This window comes from Rhinopithecus roxellana, chromosome 18, assembly GCF_007565055.1.
Source record: "Rhinopithecus roxellana isolate Shanxi Qingling chromosome 18, ASM756505v1, whole genome shotgun sequence".
NCBI classification, from domain to species: domain Eukaryota; kingdom Metazoa; phylum Chordata; class Mammalia; order Primates; family Cercopithecidae; genus Rhinopithecus; species Rhinopithecus roxellana.
The window spans coordinates 71,096,713-71,121,043 of record NC_044566.1 but is presented as its reverse complement, the minus strand read 5'-3'; the positions used below and the strand labels follow the sequence as shown (position 1 = coordinate 71,121,043).

The following is a 24,331-nucleotide window of genomic DNA, read 5'->3' as shown; positions in this document are numbered from 1 at the left end:
AATTATGTTTCCTTGTCTGTAAAACATAAATTCCAATATCCACTGAGGAGGGTACACACTGACTATGAATAAAAACAGTAAATGCTCTAATATCCTTTCTCAATTTGTACTATCATTCATACACTTTATACAGCTTATAAAAGTAGGAAATATCTGTTCTCTAAACATGTTCTATGCTTTCTGGACTCACTCCATAGCCTCTATGGTCTCTCCATCTTGTAAGGCCCTTTATCCCATGCCCACAAATCCTTGTCTCATATATAACATCTAACTCAATGCCTTAAAAATTATAAGTTAGGAATTTCTAGCTCTGGCTTTAATTCTAGAGTCCTGAATCTGTTTGCTCAACTTCTTATTTAATGTCTGCATAATTTTAAAAGAGAAGAAAAAGCTAAGTTCCTGAGGTAATTTTAATACAAAAATATATATTAAAAAGTACCTGAAATTGTGGCTCACGGGCAGTTAAAAGAAGGTACAACTATACAATAAACTAGTTACATTGTTCATAAAACATAACCATTTCTATATATAGCTGTGCATGTTTGTTTATAAACAACCTTTAGAATGCATAGCTACAAGAAATAAGTAAAAGTTAAAATAATTCAAAAAAGCATTGGTTTCATACAGACCCTTAAAATCAGTTCAGCTTGAAGTATAAACACCAGGCCAGGAGTGGTGGCTCATGGCTGTAATCCCAACCTGTAATACCTCCTTTGGGAGGCCACAGCAGGAGGATCACTTGAGACCAGGAGTTTGAGACTAGCCTGGGCAACACAGACCTCATCTCTGCTAAAATTATTTTTATTAGCCGGGCATGGTGGCACACACCCGTAAGTCCTAGCTACTCAGGAGGCTGAGGCAAGAGAGGAGTATGACTTGTGCCTAGAAGGTTGAAGCTGCAGTGGGCCATGATCGCACCACTGCACTTCAGCCTGGGTGACACAGCAAGACCCTGTCTCGAGAGAGACATCTACCTGATTCCTCACACCTTTTTCTTGTTAGGCGCAGCTGAGAGAGAGAGAGAGAGAGAAATGTAAATGTGTTCAAATATCGTATTGTAATAATGGAGAAAACCATCCAGTAGTACATCACAGAAACTAGAAAGGACAATACGTTGCCTTTACTATTATGGCAGTTTTCCAATTAAAAACACTAGAATACTTGCCAATTTTATTCCAATTCTACAAAATTGTGCAATACTAATCAACAAAAACTAATCTAAAAACAAATCTCCTAAGCATTGCATGCAGCCATATGATAAACAAAGGGGAAAAAAAGAGCCAAAAACAACAAAGTGGGGTTAAAAAAAAATTCAGGCCGGGCACGGTGGCTCAAGCCTGTAATCCCAGCACTTTGGGAGGCCGAGACGGGCGGATCACGAGGTCAGGAGATCGAGACCATCCTGGCTAACACGGTGAAACCCCGTCTCTACTGAAAAATACAAAAAACTAGCCAGGCAATGTGGCCGGCGCCTGTAGTCCCAGCTACTCGGGAGGCTGAGGCAAGAGAATGGTGTAGACCCAGAAGACGGAGCTTGCAGTGAGCCGAGATCCGGCCATTGTACTCCAGCCTGGGCGACAGAGCGAGACTCCGTCTCAAAAAAAAAAAAAAAAAAATATTCAAAGACATTTTTAACGTAAAATGCCCCAAGTACTATGACTTTACATTTAACATTGTAAGCATTAAACAAAATAAAACTAGCACTATGCTTCTATAATGCAAAGAGTATTCCTGAGAGGATACACAGGAAACTTGTAACAAGTGATGGCAGCCACCTCTAGGAAGGTTAACTAGAAAAGTGATGAGTAACAATGGAAGGGAGGCCCTTTTGTAACTTCACTTTCATAATACATGTATAATCTGCTCCAAACATTATTTTAAAATTGCTATCGGCCAGGCGTGGTGGCTCACGCCTATAATCCCAGCACTTTGAGAGGCTGAGGTGGGCAGATCACAAGGTCAGGAGTTCAAGACCATGCTGCCCAACACGGTGAAACCCCGTCTCTACTAAAAATACAAGAAAAATTAGCCGGCCGTGGTGGCGGGCGCCTGTAGTCCCAGCTACTCGGGAGGCTGAGGCTGAAGAATGGCGTGAACTCAAGAGGTTGAGCTTGCAGAGCTGAGATTGGGCCACTGCACTCCAGCCTGGGCGACAGAGCAAGACTCCGTCTCAAAACAAAACAAAACAAACAAAACAAACAAAACAAAACAAAACAAAACAAAATTGCTATCACTACCAAGTTTAACTAACATACAAACAAAACACACAAGTGAAATTAGTCTCTAACTACCCTCTCTACATACTCCCGTCACTCTTGCCCCAACCCTGCCAAACCCCTACTTACAAAAGCTCTCATTAACTCTAACCCCATGGAAGATAGTTTACCTACATCTCACCCATCTCACTGCCTCCTAAAATCTCACCTCCCACTCAATAAATGTAGGAATAAATGAAGACTCTGTATGTCCCCTGGTCCTAGAATAAACTTCATAGTGCAATATGAATTTATACTGAGGATACCTGCATCAGGGGATATTTTGTTTCTACAGGGCTTCCAAATCCATTGACTCCAATAAAGCTGGTGCTAAAATAGGAATCTGTGAGACTTGTATCAGTTAAAGCACCTCCATCCATTCCTGGAACTGAAAGAGAAGGAAAATTCAAGTATTTAAAATTATTTCAGAGGATGAAACATTGATTTCACTTCTGTGTTCCTAAATAAGTTGTAAAGTCTCAAATCTATCACACTTATTTTTATTTACCAGTTTATAAAAGGCAGGATCAAATAAAATTGGCTTGGCTCTAGAAATCTGTTAAACAGTGCTCAAGTTGACTAATTACTTCCCACAGAAATAATTTATTTTCTATGAATCACCAAATAGCCCCCAGACACAACATGATTAAGTTTCTACCACCTGCATTTCCAGTTTCCTCATCAAATTTTCTTTCTTCAACTCAGTAAAAGGGTAATTTCTCCTGTGAACCCTTGGATGGTAAACAGAAGCAATTTTCTCAAGACGGTTTCTCACAACACATCTTTTGAAACAAACCAGCAGACTCACACTAACTCAAAATTCAGGGGGAAAAAATTCTGCAGAGGTAGCAATAGGATGGAATTCAGGAATACTGACAGTTCTTTTTAGAGTTTAACGTAGGACGATACTGAAGGACTCTAAAACTATTAGGGCAATCAGCAGGACGCTGTGTCTTAGATGTTACTTCCTAATAAGTACTTAGCATGCAGCTATTTTCTAATCTGCCAGTTTAACAATAAGATGGGCTGCAAGTAGGCTTGCTCTTCTCCAGGCAGTCACTGAGAAACTCCCTTCAACCCCAGTAAGAAGCAAACTACAAAAATGTGGATAGAAGGGATGTTGGGTCTCTTTGGAAAACAATGAGGTAATTTTTATTTTCTTCTTTTTTAAATTTATTTCCCCAAACATCCATAATGAAAATGTACTGCATTTACAATTATAAAAAGTTTATTTTAATGGTTCATATTTTTTAATGATTACAACTTCAGGATATGGCTGAAGAATATCATCAGAAACACCTAAATATTTATATATAAAAAAGTTCATCTTTAACAAGGAATTAGAAACAATGTGAAATGGGAAAAAACAAAGAACTATTTATTGTTTGAAGACTGCAAACCCTTTTAATATCAGGCCCAGAGAGGTATTAAAATGAGACAGCAGTCACAGCCTACTCCCCACTTTGAGCTACGTGCTCATCTCTTGAAACTGCCTGCTATTGCCAAAAGTAGCTATAAATTAACCTAGTAATGCCACATTGGACACTGTAACCATCACCCTACAGCTTAACAATGTATAGCTGAATCAATGTTAATTTCTGTAAGCCAATGAGAATTCCTGACACACTTTCACTCCCTGTCCCCCTATTTCAGCTTTAAAAATCCACTACCGCTAATCAGAGGATATATTCAGGGCAACTTGAGTCTGTGCTCCTGGGTTGCAATCCTCAAGTTTGGCCCAAATAAACTCTCTACTTTTCTTCTGTTTTTGTAGAGATGAGATTTTGTTATGATCCTCAGGCTGGTCTCGAACTCCTGCCCTCAAGTGATCCTCTCATCGTGGCCTCTTTAAGTATTGGGATTACAGGGCCACTGTGCCTGGCTGACTCCCTATTTATATTTATTTTGCCTCAGCTTCTTCCATGTAGGTCGACATGTCTAACAACAGAAGAATGATTAAGTAAATCCACTGAAAAACTACCATGAAATAATTCAAAGTCATGGTAATTAATGTCCAGGATATGTTTAAAATACTTCAGCAAAATAGAACTAAAATAGGAGGACAGACAAAGTAAGACTGGGAAAATATCAATCATTGTTGAAGCTGGGTGACAGGGATGACACTAGCCTCTCTACTTTTATCGAAGTTTAAAATTGTCCGTAATAAACTGCTATACAAAATGATAATAAAGACTAAATAACTGTATATCTGTCATACTGTGAAAGAAATACATATTTCTTTTGTCTTCATCTATAGTTCCTGGCATAGAGCTCCTAGAAAAACTTGTTTCCTAAATGATAGGTGCTAGGAGCATCTTTGTTCAAATACTTGGTGCTGGGAGCATCTTTGGTTCAAATTTTTGGTCTTTGACCTCAGTTCTTAACACAGACTTCCTAAATCCCTTGGAATTTCCAAGGTGATAGGTGCATCTTTTGTTCTAATGAGGTGACTTTTGTTAGGTACCTAGATGGGAGCTGGTCACCAGAAAGACCGAGCCCTGATTACAAGTCTGGAACTTTCAGCACTACCCAACCATCTCCCAGTGAGGAGAGAGTGGCTACAGGTTGAGTTAATAATTTCCCTGGCCTGTGAGATGAAGCATCCATAAAAATCTCTCAACTGTGGGGTTCAGGGAGCTCGTGGGTCGGTGAACACATTTATGAGCCAGGAGGGTGGCACACCCCAACTCCACAGAGAAAAAAGATCCTTGTTCTACTTACTTTTTCATCTGACTGTTCATCTGTATCCTTTGTAATAAACCAGTCAAGCAAGTGTTTCCCTGAGTTCCATGAGCCATCATGGCAAATTATCAAACCTGAGGAGGGGTCATGGGAACTCCCAATTTGTAGCCAAGTCAGATAGAAGTGTGTATAATCTGGGGACCCGCTACATGTCACTGGTATCTGAAGTGGAGAGCAGTCTTGTGTGACTGAGCTTTTAACCTCTGGAGTCTGCACTAACTCCAGGTAGTGTCATAACTGAATTGTAGGACACCCAGGTGGTAACCAGAGAATTGGAGAATTGGCTGGTGTGGGAAAAACACTCCACACATCTGGTGTCAAAAGTGTTGTGTGAGAACGTAGTAGAGAGAAAATAGGAGCAAGTTTTGTTCCTTTCTAGTGTAATAACTATTTACAATGTGAAGTGAAAGGGGAACACATTTTTATTTGAGGGTATTATGTGTGCTTACACATACACAGAAAAAAATGACTAAATATGTCAAAATGTTAACAATTTTGTGTCATGTGGCTGGTTAAAAGAAAGACATTCGGCCAGGCGCGGTGGCTCACAACTGTAATCCCAGCACTTTGGGAGGCCAAGGTGGGCAGATCGCCTGAGGTCGGGAGTTTGAGACCAGCCTGATCAACATGGAGAAACTCCGTCTCTGCTAAAAATACAAAATTAGTCAAGCATGGTGGCACATGCCTGTAGTCCCAGCTACTTGGGAGGCTGAGGCAGGAGAATCGCTTGAACCTGGGAGGCAGAGGTTGTGGTAAGCCAAGATCGCACCATTACACTCCAGCCCGGGCAACAAGAAAGAAACTCCATCTCAAAAAAAATGAAAAAAAAATAAAGACGTTCGTCTTTTATGACTTTCTTTACAACGTAGTTATTTTCACAATGATGAGGAGGAGGAGGAGGATAGAGCAATCCATAAGGGGAGAGGTTCCTCCATTCTCTAAGGCATCTACTCTTCACATTTTCCTAATAAAATAGAATGGTTACTCCAAAATAGAGTACAATTCTAGAGTCAAATTGTTTTCCAATATAGCATCTTTATTTCAAATGCTTTTCACTTCAAAGGTTTTTATTATATTTTTAAATTTCAAATCCAATTTTCTCTCTTTTCACGTTTTGTACAAGCCAGTAGAACAATTACTGAACATGCCAAGAATTCAAATATCTATGGTCAATATCTTGTCTTAGTAGAATTTTTAAGTTCCTCGAAAGCAAGGTCCACTGCACATAAACAAAATGAAATATTGGTAAAATTAATGAATCAGAGGACAATAAAACCATATTATAAATTTCCCACCTTATAATAACACCTTATCGTTAAGAAACAGAATTTGTCCCAATAAACACACAAATTTCTGGTAGTGATTTTCACTGTGTTAACACTGGTATATATTCCTTTCAGATACACAACTTTGATAGAAGAAGCCTTATGCTCCCTAGCAGAGGAAACACCTGACTGGACTTAACCAAAAACAGGGGTAGGTGGCAAGGGAGTGCTGACATAGCCAGTAATCAATGATTAAAATCATCATTATTATTATTATTTTGAGATGGAGTCTTGCTCTGTCGCCCAGGCTGGAGGGCAGTGGCGTGCTTGCAACCTCTGCCTCTTGGGTTCAAGTGACTCTCCTGCCTCAGCCTCCCAAGTAGCTGGGATTACAGGTGCCCCCGACCACGCCCAGCTAGTTTTTGTATTTTTAGTACAGATGGGGTTTCACCATCTTGACCAGGCTGGTCTCAAACTTCTGAACTCGTGATCCACCCGCCTCGGCCTCCCAAAGTGCTGGGATTACAGGCATGAGCCACTGTGCCCAGCCTAAAATTACTATTTTTTCAAGTAAACATTCCACACACACATATACCTACATTTGACTTTTCTTGTTTTGGAAGGGAGAAAAGAGGAATAGATACTTGGAGTGCAGTTAGGAAAAATCACTAACCAATGATACATTATTCCATCCTCTATAGATCATAAATATATTAATTTAATTACCAAGAACAGGCACATATCCAACCTACTTCATCAAGTGTTCAAAGAGAAAATACAGCTGGGAACGGTGGCTCACCGTGTAATCCTAACACTTTGGGAGGCCAAGGCAGGCAGATTACCTGAGCTCAGGAGTTCGTCTGAGACCAGCCTGGCCAATATGGTGAAACCCCCTCTCTACTAAAAATAAAAAACTTAGCCAGGCATGGTGGTGGGCGCCTGTAATAACAGCTACTTGGGAGGCTGAGGCAAGAGAATCGCTTGAACCCAGGAGGCGGAGGTTGCAGTGAGCCAAGACCGCACCACTGCACTCCAGCCTGGGCAACAAAAGCGAGACTCCATCTCAAAAAAAATATAAAAACAAACAAAAAAATGAGAAAATGCATGTAGAATACTTTTAAATTTAAATTACTTAAGTGTAAGATATGTGAGTGACCTTAATTACCGAGAATAGATCATCAGGAATTTTTCAGTCCTTCAATCCTTTATTTTTGCAAGTCACTTTAAGTAAATCTTAAAACTATTTCCATGGACTAATAGTTTGCAAGTCACTTTTTTGTTTTTGTTTTGTTTTGTTTCGTTTTTTTTTTTGAGACAGAGTCTCATCTCTCTGTCGCCCAGGCTGGAAGAGTGGCATGATCTCGACTCACTGCAAGTTCCGCCTCCTGGGTTCACGCGATTCTCCTGCCTCAGCCTCCCAAGTAGTTGAGACTACAGGTGCCCGCCACCATGCCCAGGTGATTCTCCTGCCTCGGCCTCCCAAGTAACTGGGATTACAGGCATGCTCCACCCACCTCAGCCTCCCAAAGTGCTAGGATTATAGGTGTGAGCTACCTTACCTGGCCTAAAGATCAAATTTACAATCAAAACGGAAGCAGGACTGGCTAGGTTGTAAAGATTAAAAATGGGTATTAGGCCAGGCACAACGGCTCACACCTGTAATCCCAACACTTTAGGAGGCCGAGGCAGGCGGATCACCTGAGGTCAGGAGTTTGAGACCAGCCTGGCCAACATAGTTGAAACCCCATCTCTACTAAAAATACAAACATTAGCCAGGCATGGTGGCAGGTGCCTATAGTCCCAGCTACTAGAGAGGCTGAGGCAGGAGAATCGCTTGAACCTGCTAAGTGGAGGTTGCAGAGAGCTGAGATTGTGCCACTGCACTCCAGCCTGGGCAACAGAGACTGTCTCAAAATAAAAAACACGGGGTGATATTGGAAGAGAATACCACAAGCATAACCAAGTGACCTTTTGATAAGGAGATTGCCCAGAGCCTGGGCAACATACAAGGCCCTATCTCTTAAAAAAAAAAAGAAATTAAGATAAAAAAATAAATAAAAGATAAGGAGATTCATACAGATACAAGGAAGCAGTTGATATTCATCAAGAAAATGTAAGAATGAACCCAAAGACATTTCAGATAGATCCAAGGCTGCTACTCCCCACCACAGGCCCACAATGGCAGAGCCTTGAGTACAGAACTGTTTTCTAGGGAGGGGCCCAGCTGCCCAGGGTTGCCTCACATCTCTGCTCCCCTTATTCCCAAGCAAGGCTCCCTGACTACCCCCACTGTGGCTCAAGTGAGGCCAGGTACAGCTCAGGCCTCCACTCTGGAGGGCAAATGTAGGCACAAGGGGTAAACCTTGATGATGCCCACATGGTGCTAACTCTTCAGGAGTGCAGTACTCCTAGGCATGGCTATCCCCACCTAGATTTCAAAGGATTCCTCAGAAAGCCTCAGGGGCTAGACAGAGAACTGCCATAGGGGAGGCTGTAGCAGAGAGCTTTTACCAGGGTTATGTCTAGTGAAGTTGTGAAGGCGAGGCTGCCCCCGAGACCTCAGAACTGTGCAGCCACCAGGATGCAACACCAGCCCAGGAGAGCCAGAGGCATCAGACTCCAACCTGTGAGTTGCATTAGGGCTTGCCCCAGATAAAGCCATAAGGGCGGGGTTCCCTGAAGCCTTCAGGACCCACCCCAGTCCCAGTGTGTCCAGAAGGCAAGAAAAGGAGTTAAACAAGACTATTCTCAGGCATCCAGATTTAATGTTGTTTGGCTTTCTGGGTTTTGGGCTTTCTTGGGACCTGCTATCCCTTTCTTCTTTCCAATTTCTCCCTTTCAGAATGGAAGTATCTATCCTGTTATCTGTCCTACCATTGTATTTTAGAAAAGTGTAACTTGTCTGATTTCACAGGCTCATAGCTGGAGAGCAATTTGCCTTAGGATGAATACCTTGAGTCTCACCCACACCTAATTTAGAGGAGACTCTGGACTTTAGACTTTTGAATTGGTGCTGGAAGATTTTTGACACTATTGGGATAGAATTTTGCAGGTGACAAAGACAAGGATTTAAGGGGTCACAGGCAGAATGCTATAGTCTGAATGTCCCTCCCACCCCCTGCAAATTCATGTGTTGAAACTTATCATTGTGGCAGTATTAAGAATTGGGGCCTTTAGATGGTGATTAAGTCATGAGGGTGGAGCACGCCATGATGCTAACGGAATTAGCACCCTTATGAAGCACAAGTAAACTGTTAGACCCTTCCCCCGTGTGAGCACATGGCAACAAGGCACTATCTTGAAGCATAGACAGCAGCCCTCATCAGACACCAAACCAACCCACACCTTGATCTTGGACTTCCCAGCTTCCAGAACTCTGAGAAATAAATTTCTGTTCTATAAAAAGTACTCAGTCTCCAATATCTTGTTAATAGCTGCAGAAATAAACTAAGACACTATAGAATAACAACAAATTGAACAATCATTATTGTTGATATGAATCTACATCTGAGTAACAACTGTGGCAAGGTTGATTTTTTTTTTATTTTATGGTTAAGCAAAGCGTGATTCAGAGATTATAGCTTGCCCAAAGTCACAACACTAGTAAATGGTACACCTGGGACATAAAAGTAATCTTGCTACTATATTGAACAGCCTTTCAAATTTTTAAAAGAAATAAGGCCAGGCACAGTGGCTCATGTCTGTAATCACAGTACTTTCGGGGAGGCTAAAGTGGAATTATCACTTGAGCCCAGGAATTCAGGACCACCCTGAGCAACACAGCAAGATCCCCAACTCTACCGAAAAAAAAAAAAGAAATACAAGTATAAATCAAGAGACAAAATTTCAAACTTTGGACCAAAGGATCCTATACCTAACGAATCAGAACTTCGGCAGGGCGCACCGGCTCACACCTGTAATCCCAGCACTTTGGAAGGCCGAGGCAGGAGGATCACGAGGTCAGGAGTTCGAGACCAGCCTGACCAACATGGTGAAATCCCATCTCTACTAAAAATACAACAATTAGCCAGGCATGGTGGTACGTGCCTGTAGTCCCAGCTACTCGGGAGGCTGAGGCAGGAGAATCGCTTGAACCTGAGAGGTAGAGGTTGCAGTTAGCTGAGATTGCACCACTGTACTCCAGCCTGGCAACAGAGTAAGACTCGGTCTAAAAAAAAAAAAGGAAGAACTTCTGCATCTGTCAGCAGTCACCCTACAACTATTAACAGATAAATGTACACAATAATAACCTACTTTTTAAAAACTCCAATCTTGCAGCTTAATTTTCTTCTTCACACTTAAACCCCTCTTAATGAATTGAGTCTAACTCTCCAAAAACATCATACTACAGCAGTGTTACTCAAAAGGTCTTCACTTTGGGAGGCCGAGACAGGCGGATCACGAGGTCAGGAGATCGAGACCATCCTGGCTAACCCAGTGAAACCCCGTCTCTACTAAAAAATACAAAAAAAAAAAAAAAAAACTAGCCAGGCAAGGTGGCGGGCACCTGTAGTCCCAGCTACTTGGGAGGCCGAGGCAGGAGAATGACATAAACCCGGGAGGCGGAGCTTGCAGTGAGCTGAGATCTGGCCACTGCACTCCAGCCTGGGCGACAGAGCGAGACTCCGTCTCAAAAAAAAAAAAAAAAGTCTTCAATGGTCAAGAAACTTGGAAAATTCTAGGGGAAAATGAGTAAAAACAAGTAAACCCCCATTTCCTTACTGTACACCTTCCTAGGATGTGTGTACACAATGTGAATTGTGACAATCCAAAAAGAAGACAGAGTACTTCCCAAATTTACTTGACTAGCGAACCCTTTCCACATGGAGCATCTTGAGAGACAAGAGTTCCATCATAGAAGACACTTTCCAAAAAGTACCCATCTACAAGTGCTGAGTAGGGCATTACAGAGAAGATGCTGGTGATGCTCATGCTAAAGGATGAAATCCAAACTTCTTAGTCTGACACTAGCATATCCTCAACAATTTGTCCTCAACTATCATACTAATACTTCCTAAAAGGTGTTGAGTTTGAGTCTCGGTTCTGCCATTTACTAGCCACAAAGTCTTGGGCAAAATGCTTGTAAAATGCAGATTATGCCATCAATTATAAAATGAAAATAATATCATCTACCTAGAAAACTTCAATTGTTATGAAAAACAATAAATATCTTAAAGTTCTTTTAAAAAACTGTACAACTCTATACAGTTACTAAAAATAATTGAATTGTACTTATAATAGGTGAATTTAATAGCATGTAAATCATATTTCAGTAAATGGTTTTTTTTGTTTTATTTTTTGTTTTTTTGAGACAGTTCTGTTGCCCAGGCTGGAGTGCAGTGGCGCAATATCAACTCATTGCAATCTCTTGCCTCCTGGGCTGAAGCAAGAAATCCTCCCACCTCAGCCTCCCGAGTAGCTGGGACTACAGGCGCACACCACTATGCCTGGCCAATAAAACTTTTTATTTAATTAGTAGAGGAAAAGGGGGATTATTCAGTAAATGGACTTAAGACAACTGAGTATCCATCTAGGGAAAAAACTGAATACCTTACACCAATATTTACAAAAGATTAAAGATCATGGCGTAAAGTAATAAAAGTATACATCTACCATAAGATCTTTACAAGAATCATATAATGACTGAACTTTCTCCTCCAGTCACAATGATATACTCATTATATGCTTAAAATCTCCCACACTTTACCATCTAGAGTATAATCAATTTCTAATATACATACTCAAGACTCAGGTATGATGCAAAAGAAAAAATACTTGAGTTACACATTGAGTTTGAATCCTACTTGTGCCATTTATATACTATATGAGCATGAGCAAGTAACTGTAAATTTCATTTCTTCACCTGAAAAAAGAGGTTAAATACCATCTCACTCATAGGGTTGCAGTGTGGAATCAAGTGAAAGAATCTATGTAAAGTATCTAGCATCTTTTCTCACAGGTCTTCATAAACATTATTTTTTAATTCCCCCTTCTCTAGAAAGTATTCCCCAATTATTCCAAGTTGTTAAAACCTTTACCTCTTAAGATACTATTTATATCATTCATTTGACCAAAAATAAACTTCCTTTTGACTTTTTATTGCTGTCTTCAACTATAGTATTTAAACCTTTAAATTTTCACATATTTCTGTACTATCTACTAATCTAAATTATCTGAGCTTTGTTTTGTTTTGAATTTATTTTGTATTTTTTTTTTTTGAAGAGACAGGGTCTCATTATGTTGCCCAGGCTGGTCTCGAACTACTGGGCTGAGAAAGTTGAGGCTGCAGTGAGCTGTCATCATACCACTGCACTATAGCCTGGGTGACAGAGCAAGACACTGTGTCAAAAAAAAAAAACCTTCTGGGCTCAAGTGATCCTCCAGCCTTGGCTTCCCACAGTGCTGAGATTACAGGTGTAAGCCACTGCACTAGGCCTTAAATTATCTGTAACTACACTTTATGTATCTGCAATTATGCACACCTTTCACTTTTTGGTATTCCTTCATCTAATAGCACATTTTTGTTAGGTTATTTTTTTTAAGCTTGGTAGCAAGAAGTTGTTATTTTTGAGAAACAGTCTCCCTCTGTTGCCCAGGCTGGAGTGCAGTGGCATAATCAGCTCACCGCAGCCTCAAACTCCTGAACTCCAGCAATCCTCCCTCCACCGTCCCTCAAATTACTGGGACTACAGGCGTGAGTCACTGAGCCCAGCCTAGCACATTTGTACAAACATTTATTTTCAACTAAATGCTTTTGTCTTTTTGAGGTGGAATCTCACTCTGTTACCCAGGCTGGAGTGCAGTGACGCGATCTCAGCTCACCGCAACCTCCATCTCCCGGGTTCAAGCGATTCTTGTGAGTAGCTGGGACTACAGGTGTGCGCCACCACGCCCATATCATTTTTTGTATTTTTAGTAGAGGTGGGGTTTCGCTATGTTGCCCAGGCTGGTCTCAAACTAGTGAGCTCATGCGATTCACCTGCCTCGGCCTCCCAAAGTGCTGGGATTACAGGCATGAGCCATGGCACCCGGCCAACTGCCTCCACTTTTCCAGTGAGGAAACTGAGACCTCAGAGATGCCAGATGACAGTACAGTGGGTGCAGGCCCAAGAAACAGGCTCCTCTACCCCCTCAACAGATACTCACACCATCCTTTCCTTTATTGGATTGTGGAATGAGCATAGACTTTTAACAAATACTGACCATGAGGTCTGTTTCAGCCAGTTGTCAACTACTAACCTTCAACAGTATATTTAAGTCTCAGTTTTCTTTCTCTGTAACACTAAAATGGTAGCATCTACTTTCCAAGGTTGTTGTGATAATAATTCTGTATACCGGCATGCCCAGTTGATATTAGGTGCCAAATCCACTTATTTATTTGCAAAAAGTAGCCTGCTTTTTCTGATGAAACACTAATATGCTCTTTGTAGTGGAGTGATAGAAGTAAGATAGAATATTTTACACATCTGTTACAAAACCCACAGAAGCTGTAAGAAAAGACCCAAATCCAAAGCAGGTGGACAAGACATACTGTCTGTTTGAAGAGCTGGAATTCCTTTGGAAGTTCACAAACTAAGAAAAAGTCAAAGAGAACTGTCAGAAAATGGCAATTAATGACTATAAACACTGTGCTTCCTGCCCTTATGATAAAGCTTCTGTGGAGAGTCATAAAGAGAACAAGTTCAAATTCTCAATTCCCTACCTCATTCCGAAGCTCCATAAAGCATTTTAGGTTATTACTTCATTTGTTTAACCACACAACTGTTAGAAGTTCAAAGGTCCCCCCAACCCCCACCACATTCCTATGTTGAAGTCTTAATCCCCTGTACCTTGGAATGTGACCTCATTGGAATACAGAGTCACCGCAGATATAATTAAAGATGAGGTCATTAGGGCAGCCCTAATCCAATATGACTGGTGACATTATGGAAAAAGGAAATTTGAACACAGATGCACACAAAGGGAAAACATCAAGTAAAGATGAAAGGAGTGACTGGGAAGATGTTTCTACAAGCAAAGAAACGTCCAAGGTTGTCAGCAAACGAAAAGCTAAGGGGAGAGACATGGAATAGATTATCCTCCACAGCCTTCAGAAGAAGGCAATCCAGCCAACACCTTGATCTTAGACTTTCAGCCTCCAAACCTGAGACAATAAATTTCTGTTGTGTAAGCTCCCCGCCCCCGAAAACATTCAACAGAGCCATATAATAAAAGATTAAATACAGATTAAACTAAAAATACAGGTTAATAAAAATATTTCAGTCAAACATTAAGCTCAGACGTTTTGAAATAGCCAAGATAAAAAAAGAGAAAACAGAAGTTTAAAAATTGCTTGCTTAGTAAAATAACAAATACCAATTTGTTTGAGCAAAAACCATTTTTCCTAATACTAAACTCTTTGAAGAAACTATTACAAGGATTTTTCCATAAAGAACATTGAACACCATGACACCTTCAAGACAACTGAAAGATTTCTTGAAACACTTTTTATATTCATTCTCAATAGAAGTACAGAAAAGAATATTATGCCGCAACTGAAGTGAGGTAATTCCATAAAGAACTAACGATATAGCTCAAGTACTTAACTTTCCAGCAATCTAAATACATCAATCTCTCCCTCTTAAACTTTCATCCATTTGCTAGGAAACATTCAATTCTAGTTATGATAGATTAGACAGACAGATAAAATAATGCCAAGCATTACTTATTGACAGGTTTATATGCACAATCCCAACAGTTCTTTAAGATATATATGGTTATTTCTCATTTTAGTGACAGTACCAGAGTTGAGATTTAAAACCTTGTCTTATTTCAAACATTTCAAAAATCACTATACTACATCCATCTCACTCAACCCTAATCTCCTAACTCACATTTCCAACTGCCTATTACTAAGTAAAGTCTCTAAGACATGTGACAAGTACTTTAAAACTAAAAACTTAGTTATCTTTGCCTCCTTTCTCTCCCTTATGCATCCCAGGTAGCTGCTTCACCAAATCTCTCTAAAATGTGCCCCCCTCTAATTCATTTCCACTGCCCTAAACTATGTCCTCAGCGTTACTCCCTTCAACTATAGTAAAGACTGTTCCAAATGATTTACCCATTTCCATCCTTAGAAGTCAAAGGCCTACTATAGTTATCTTTTTAAAATAAAGAGTAAATAAAGCCGGGTATGGTGGCTCATGCCTGTAATCCCAGCACTCTGGGAGGGGGCCACAGGTGGATTACCCAAGGTCAGGAGTTTGAGACCAGCCTGGCCAACATAGTGAAACGCCATCTCTAACGAAAATACAGTAATTGGCCAGGCATGGTGGCGTACGCCTGTAATCCCAGCTATTTGGGAGGGAGGCTGAGTGAGGCAGGAGAATCACTTGAACCCAGGAGGCAGAGGTTGCAGCGAGCCGAGATCACACTGCTGCACTCCAGCCTGGGTGATACAGCAAGACTCTGTCTCAAAAATAAAAAATATTAAAAAAAAAAAAAAACTTTTATTTCAGTTTCAGGGGTATACATGCAGGTTTCTTATGTGGGTAAATTACATATGGCGGGGGTTTGGTATACAGATTATTTTGTCACCCAGGTAATATGCACGGTACCCAATGGGTACTTTTCCCTTCCTCACCCTCCTCCTACTCTCCCTGCTCAAGAAGGCTCCAGTATTGGCCGGGCGCAGTGGCTCACACCTATAATCCCAGCACCTTGGGAGGCTGAGGCAGGAGGATCACCTGAGGTCGGGAGTTCAAGACCAGCCTGACCAACATGGTGAAACCCCGTCTCTACGAAAAATACAAAATTATCCAGGTATCATGGTGCATGCCTGTAATCCCAACTACTAAGGAGACTGAGGCAGGAGAATCGCTTGAACCGGGGAGGCAGAGGTTGCAGTGAGAAGAGATTGTGCCATTGCACTCCAGCCTGGGCAACAACAACAGCGAAACTCCATCTCAAAAAAAAAAAGAGAAGGCTCCGGGGTCTATTGTTCCCTTCTTTGTGTCTATGTATACTCAATGTTTAGTTCCCACTTATAACTGAGAACATGTGGTATTTGGTTTTCTGCTCCTGCATTAGTTCATCTAGGATAATGGCCTCCAGCTCCAACCATGTTGCTGCAAAGGACATTATCTTGTTCTTTTTTATGGCTGTGCAGTAGTCCGTGGTGTATATGCCCCAAATTTTCTTTATCTGGTCTACCATTGATGGGCATCTAGGTCACTTCCACGTCTTTGCTATTGTGAAGAGTGCTGCAATGAACATATTCATGCATGTGTCTTTATGACAGAACAATGTATATTCCTTTGGGTATATATCCAAAATGAAATTGCTGGGTCAAATGGTAATTCTAAGTTCTTTGAGAAATCAGGAAACTGTTTTCCCCACTAGTAGTGTATACATGTTCCCTATTCTCTGCAACCTCACCTGTATCTGTTATTTTTTTAATAACAGTTATTCTGACTGGTATGAGATGGTATCTCAATGTGGTTTTCATTTACATTTCTCCATTTCTCTAATGATTAGTGACGCTGAGCTTTTTTTTCTTTTTCTTTTTTTTTTTGAGATGGACTCTCGCTCTGTCACCCAGGCTGGAGTGCAGTGGTGCGATCTCCACTCACTGCAAGCTCCGCCTCCCAGGTTCACACCATTCTCCTGCCTCAGCCTCCCGAGTAGCTGGGACTACAGGCGCCCACCACCACGCCTGGCTAATTTTTTTTGTATATTTAGTAGAGACAGGTTTTCACCGTGTTAGTCAGGATGGTCTTGATCTCCTGACCTTGTGATCCACCCGCCTCAGCCTCCCAAAGTGCTGGAATTACAGGTGTGAGCCACCACGCCCAGCCAACGTTCAGCATTTTTTCATATGCTCATTGGCTGAGTGTATGTCTTCTTCTGAAAAGCGTCTGTTCATGTCCTTTGCCCAGTTTTTAATGGAGTTATTTTTGCTTGTTAATTTGTTTAAGTTCCTTACAGATTCTGGATATCAGACCTTTGTCAGATGCACCGTTTATAAATATTTTGTCCTATTCTGTGGGTTGTCTGTTTACTCTGTTGATAGTTTCTTTTGCTGTGCAGAGGCTCTTTAGTTTAATTGGGTCTCATTTGTCAATTTTTTGTTGTTGTCGCAATTGCTTTTGGCATCTTCATCATGAAATCTTTGCCAGGGCCTATGTCCAGAATGGTATTTCCTAGGTTTTCTTCAAGGGTTTTTATAGTTTTAGGTTTTACATTTAAGTCTTTAATCCACCATGAGTTAATTTTTTGTATATGATGTAACAAAGGTGTCCAGTTTCCGTCTTCTGTATATGGCTAGCCAGTTATCTCAGCACCATTTTCTAAACAGGAAGTCCTTTCCCCATTCCTCGTTTTCGTCAACTCCGTGGAAGATCAGATGGTTGTAGGTGTGAGGCTTTATTTCTGGGCTCTCTATTCTGTTCCATTGGTCTACGTCACTGTTTTTGTATCAGTACCATGCTGTTTTGATTACTACAGCCTTGAAGTATAGTTTGAAATCAGGTAATGCGATGCTTTGCTCTTTTTGCGTAGGATTGCTTTCGCTATTCAGGCTGTTTTTTGGTTCTATATGAATTTCAGAACAGTCTTTTCTAATTCTGTGAAGAGTGTCATTGGCAGGTTGATAGGAATAGCATTGAATATTTACGTTGTTTTGTGCAGTATGGCCATTTTAACAATCTTGATTCTTCCTATTCATAAGCATGGAATGTTTTTCCATCTGTTTGTGTCATCTCTGATTTCTTTTAGCAATGCTAATTCTCACTGTAGAGCTCTTTCACCTCCCTGGTTAGCTGTATTCCTAGGTATTTTATTTTTCACAGTTATTGTGAATAGGATTGCATTCTTGATTTGGCACTCAGCTTGGAAGCTGTTGGTGTATAGATATGCTATGGATTTTTGTACATCGATTTTGTATCCTGAAACTTTGCTGAAGTTGTCTGTCAGACTTAGGTGCTTCTGGGCAGAGGCTATGAGGTTTTCTAGGTATAAAATCATATCATATACAGAGGTAGTCTGACTTCCTCTCTTCTTATTTGGATGCCTTTTATTTCTTTCTCTTGCCTGATTGCTCTGGCTAGGACTTCCAGCACTATGTTGAATAGCAGTGTTGAGAGTAGGCATCCTTGTCTTGTTCCAGTTCTCAAGCTTTTGCCCATTCAGTATGATGCCGGCTGTGGGTTTGTCATACATGGCTCTCGTTATTTTGAAGTGTGTTCTTCAATGCCTAGTTTGTTGAGGGTTTTTAGCATGCAGGGATGTTTAATTTTATTGAAAACCTTTTCTATATATATTGAGATGATAATATGGTTGTGTTTAGCTCTGTTTATGTGACGGGTAACATTTATTGATTTGTGTATGCCCAACCAATCTTGCAACTCAGGGGTAAAGCCTACTTGATCGTGGTGAATTAACCTTTTTTTTTTTCTTTTTTTTGACAGGGTCTCACTCTGTTGCCCAAGTTGGAGTACCACAGCCCAATCTCAGCTCACTGCAACCTCTGCCTCCCGGGCCCAAGCCATCCCTCCACCTCAGCCTCCCAAGTAGCTGGAACTACAGGCGTGTGCCACCATACCCAGCTAATTTTTTTAATTTTTTGGTAGACATAGGGACTCACCATGTTACACAGGCTGGTCTTGAACTCTTGGCCTCAAGCAATCTACCTGCCTTGGCTACCAAAGTGCTGAGACTACAGGCCTAAGCTACTGCTCCTGGCCTGGTGGATTAGCTTTCTGTTATGCTGCTGGATTCAGTTTGCCAGTATTTTGTTGAAGATTGTTGCATCTATGTTCATCAAGGACATTGGCCTGAAGTTTTTGTTTCGTTGAGTCTCTGCCAGGTTTTGGTATCAGGATGACGTTGGTCATTGAACAAGATAGGGAGGAATTCCCTCCTCTTCCATTTTTTTGAATACTTTCAGAAAGAATTGTACCAGCTCTTTATATTAATATGTCTGGTAGAATTCGGCTTTGAATCCATTTGGTCCTGGGCTTTTTCTGGTTGGTAGGTTTTTGGTTACTGATTCAATTTCAGAATTCGTTATTGCTCTGTTCAGGGTCTCAATTCCTCTATGGTTCAATCTTAGGAGGTATGTTTCCAGGAACGTATCCATTTCTTATAGGTTTTCTACCCTACATGCATACAGGTGTTCATAATAGTCTCTGAGAGTTTTCTGTATTTCTGTGGGGTATGTGGTAATGTCCCCTTTGTCATTTCTGTGTTTATTTGGATATTCTTTTTTCTGTATTAGTCTAGTTAGCCGTCTAGCAATCTTATTTATTCTATTAAATAACCACTTCTGTTTTCACTGATCTTTTGTATGGTTTCCTGCATCTCAATTTTATTCAGTTCAGCTCTGATTTTGGTTATTTTTTGTCTTCTGCCAGCTTTGGGGGGCGGTAAAACACAGATCTTATCATATCACTTACTAGCATAACCTAGAAGGGCCTTCACAATGTGGCCACAGCTTATCATCTGGTACCACTCTCCATAATTGGTCTATTCTCTCACCACATCAGATGACTACAAAACTATGAATAGTGCTTCCTCTCAAAACCTGTGTCTTCTCTCATCTGCCTAGAATGCCCTTTTCCACCAGGTATGTATGCCTCAAACATCTTTTGAAAAGTATTTCAAATATCACCCACCTCTCAAGATATCGCTGAATAGACTTTGTTATACATTTTATGTGTGTGTGTGCATATATATATGAGATGTGTATATATACCATACTATGTCATAATTTATAATGTCAAACTCCTTTATTAATCTATGCACTCACAAATGACCAGGGCCATGTCTGATACATCTTTGCTTTTTATTTATTTATTTATTTTTTGAGATGGAATCTCACTCTGTTGCCCAGGCTGGAGTGCAGTGGCACCATCTCAGCTCACTGCAGCCTCCACCTCCCGGGTTCATGCAAATCTCCTTCCTCAGCCTCCCGAGTAGCTGAGACTACAGATACATGCCACTACGCCTGGCTAATTTTTTTGTATTTTTGGTAGAGACGGGGTTTCACTATGTTGGCCAGGCTGGTCTCAAACTCCTGACCTCAAGCCCCGAAGTGCTGGGATTACAGGTGTGAGCCACTGAGCCTGGTCTGACACACCTTTGTATTCCCCAATATCTATACGATACCTAGCACAGAAATGTTCAACATATGTTTAATAATTAAATTACGTTCTCTAGTCAGTGCCCAGATAACACACATACTATGTCATTTAGTGAACAGTGAGTTACCTGCAGAGATATCAGACCTCCAGGGAGGAAAGTTAACATTGTTTTAAAAACTGCAAAGTCAAGCCAGGTGTGGTGGCTCACACCTGTAATCCTAGCACTTTGGGAGGCTAAAGTGGGTGGATCACCTGAGGTCAGGAGTTCAAGACCAGCCTGCCTAACATGGCGAAACTCTGTCTCTACTAAAAATACAAAAAATTAGCTGAGCGTGGCAGTGGGCACCTGTAATCCCAGTTACTTGGGAGGCTGAGGCGGGAGACTCGCTTGAACCCTAGAGACAAAGGTTGCAGCGAGCCGAAATCGCGCCATTGTACTCCAGCCTGGGCGACAAGAGCGAAATTCTGTCTCAAAATAAATAAATAAATAAATACAAACTGCTAAGTTTATCTGGCAAACTGGCTCTTAAGGAAGTTATCATACTTGTCAACACTAAGATAGCCACAGCAATGCCTATAGTAAGGAAAAAAAAAATCCTGAAACAGAAATTTCAGATGAATCAAGTGGCTTAACGACAAGTACCAGCTGAGATCCAACTGTTTCACTGGAGTGTATCCAGTACACTGTTTTGACCTGAACATGTTTATGATATACATTATTACTTAGCCTCTTCAATCAGAAAGGAACTGCAGTGCAGTAAGACTCTGGTAAAAACAGCTGATTCTGGGGAGGACTGCAATACTACAGGCATTCCAAGATGAACTTGCTACAAACTTGAGCATCAACAACTAAATAAATTGGGCTCTTGGGTGAAGCTATTTAGTATCATCAATCTGAATGCTCACTGAAAAATAAAAAGCAATTTTAGTTTGACATCTATGCCAAGATAATTACTATTTTCTACACAATCGAAAGCTGCCAATAAAGCAATAAATGGCCTAAAAAGTTTTCCATTATTGTTTTCTCAGTAATGTGGCTAGGAATAACAGAAAATTTTATTTCTAAAACCAGCTTGTCATATAAAGCATCAGTTTAAGATGATCCAAATCCATGGATGAGCTCAGAAGGCTAATGTTGAATTTTGGAAAAACTAGCAAACCACATGCATTTCCAATTATTTTGCTAAATCTGGTAGTATGCTAGCTTCTGGAGGGTTGGGTTTGGGTTCATCTTCTGTATGTGTGTATGTTAGTTATCTTTACTGATTCTTTTTCTGATTATAAAAGACTTGAGGAAAAAAGATTCAGAAATGTAGAAATCAAAAGTTTCCCATCATGCCACCACAGAAATACTAACATTAACAACTCAGTGCTGTCTCTAGATCTTTTCTTCTTACATATCTTTTTAAAGTGTATTACGGCCAGGCACGGTGGCTCACACCTGTAATTACAGCACTTTGGGAGGCCAAGGTGGGAGGATAACAAGGTCAAGAGATCGAGACCATCCTGGCCAACATGGTGAAACCCCGTCTCTACTAAAAAAATACAAAAATTAGCCAGGCATGGGGGCGGGTGCCTGTAATTTACCCAGCTACTCAGGAGGCTAAGGCTGGGCAATCGCTTGAACCCAGGATGCAGAGGTTGCAGTGAGCTGAGATCACGCCATTGCACTCCAGCCTGGCAACAGAGCGAGCCTCCATCACAAAAAAAAAAGGGGGGGGGCATATTACACATACTGTGTTATAACTTCTTCTTCCTATTTATTAATATAGTTTAAGCATCTTGTCTGTATATAAAATTCTTGCTTGTTTTTCCTGCTGTATGATGTCCTGCTATATGGATAACACCCTTATTAACGGGAATTTCACTATTTTCAACTTTTCACTACCTCAGATCAGCTGCTGTGAATAACTCTGTACATATATCCTGTGTTTCCGTAGAATGAGTCTAACAATTGTGCCAAAGGATGTGGACGTCTTAAATTTTAATGAATACTGACCTCTAAAAGTGTCATACCAGAGTGTCTTTCCCCACACATACCAACACAAACACTAGGTATCAGCAACCTTTGTGCTCTTATCAACTTGAAAGGTAAAAGATACATAAATAAGTGAATGCCAGTTTTAATTTTCTTTTATTCACTTGTTAGGAACTTCTATATACCTACTGGCCATTTGTATTTCTTCTGTAAACTGCCAGAGTTTTCTGAAGGGCTGTCATTTTTTTTTTTTTTTGAGACAGAGTCTCGCTCTGTCACCCAGGCTGGAGTGCAGTGGCCGGATCTCAGCTCACTGCAAGCTCCGCCTCCCGGGTTTACGCCATTCTCCCGCCTCAGCCTCCCGAGTAGCTGGGACTACAGGTGCCCGCCACCTCGCCCGGCTAGTTTTTTGTATTTTTTAGTAGAGACAGGGTTTCACCACGTTAGCCAGGATGGTCTCGATCTCCTGACCTCATGATCTGCCCATCTTGGCCTCCCAAAGTGCTGGGATTACAGGCTTGAGCCACTGCGCCCGGCCGGGCTGTCATTTTTTTAAACAGGACATTTATCTTTAGCTCCATGCTAACCAACCATATAAGAGTAGCTAATTAGAATAATCTAGCCAAGATTGAATGTTCATCTCACAAAAGGACTCAATTTAAAAAAAAAAAAAAAAAGACATATAGTTTTTTGGTTCTTGTTTTTTTGTTTTTGACGCAGTTTCACTCTTGTTGACCAAGCTGGAGTGCAATGGCGCCATCTCGGCTCACTGCAACCTCCACCTCCTGGGTTCAAGGGATTCTCTTGCCTCAGCCTCCTGAGTAGCTGGGATTACAGGCGCCCACCATCAGGCCCAGCTAATTTTTGTGTCTTTAGTAAAGACAGGGTTTCACCAGGTTGGCCACGTTGGTCTCAGACTCCTGACCTAAGGTGATCCACCCCCCTCACCCTTCCAAAGTACTGGGATTACAGGCATGAGCCACAGTGCCCGGCCTCTGACTTCAATTTCTTAAGGTCATATAGCAAGGGACAGAGAGGATTTTTAATTGTTTGCTTATTAAAATTAGTCTTCTTTTAAGTGCTAGTTTTAACCTGCCAAATGAAAACAGTATCTGTCTCATGAAATAGTTATTAAATGTGATGGGATAGTGTACGCAAATATACATATGGCATGACTGGCACATACATAGAACCCAAATGTTACTTACCTATTCTTTCTTTCTCCTGGGAAAAAGAAAATAGCCTACTGATTTATCAATAGATTTGTGTTTCCCAAATTCTTACAGAAACTATATTCCTTGGCGAATTCATACCGTTCCATGACTTTAAATGCCACGTATACACTGAAGACTTGAAGTTTATCATCTCCAGTCCTAATCTCTCTCGAGAACTCCAGGCTCCTATCTACCCACCTCCTCAAAATGTCCACTTCAATGGCTAATATATCTCTCAAAGTAACATATTCAAAACCAAACTCCTGATCTGCTCTCCCATATTTGCTCTGTCTGCAGCCTTCCTCATCTCAGCTGGCATCAAGTCCATCCATAACCTTCCACTCTTGAAACCAAACCTTAACTCCTCTCTCCAATACCCTACATTCAATGTGAAATTATACTGGTTCTACCTGGAAAATATATCTAAAATCTGACTAGTTCTTGCCACGTTCAGTGCTGTAACCTGCCTAAACCACCATCATCTCTTGCTGGATTATTGCAAATAATCTCCTAAATTCTCTCCTACCCTCCCCTCTTATCACAGAACTTCTTTTTTTTTTTTTTTTTTGAGATAGTGTCTCACTCTGTCACCCAGGCTGGAGTGCAGTGGCACAATTTCAGCTCACTGCAAGCTCCGCCTCCCAGGTTCATGCCATTCTCCTGCCTCAGCCTCCCAAATAGCTGGGACTACAGGTGCCCGCCACCATGCCCAGCTAATTTTTTGTATTTTTAGTACAGACAGGGTTTCACTATGTTA

General features: G+C 41.0%; 1 protein-coding gene across 4 annotated transcripts in view; it reads right to left on the bottom strand.

The window, feature by feature from the left end:
* PAN3 (poly(A) specific ribonuclease subunit PAN3) overlaps nucleotides 1–24,331 on the bottom strand; it is a 157,430-nt gene that overhangs the window by 120,312 nt on the left and 12,787 nt on the right. For all 4 annotated transcript variants that reach the window (XR_004054774.1, XM_030922461.1, XM_030922462.1 and 1 more), the window contains exon 2: nucleotides 2,522–2,643. Coding sequence is in view for 3 of the 4 variants with exons in the window: in XM_030922461.1 (XP_030778321.1) it covers nucleotides 2,522–2,643 (122 nt within the window). In the remaining variant the exon portion in view is untranslated. The remainder of the gene's footprint in view (nucleotides 1–2,521; nucleotides 2,644–24,331) is intronic.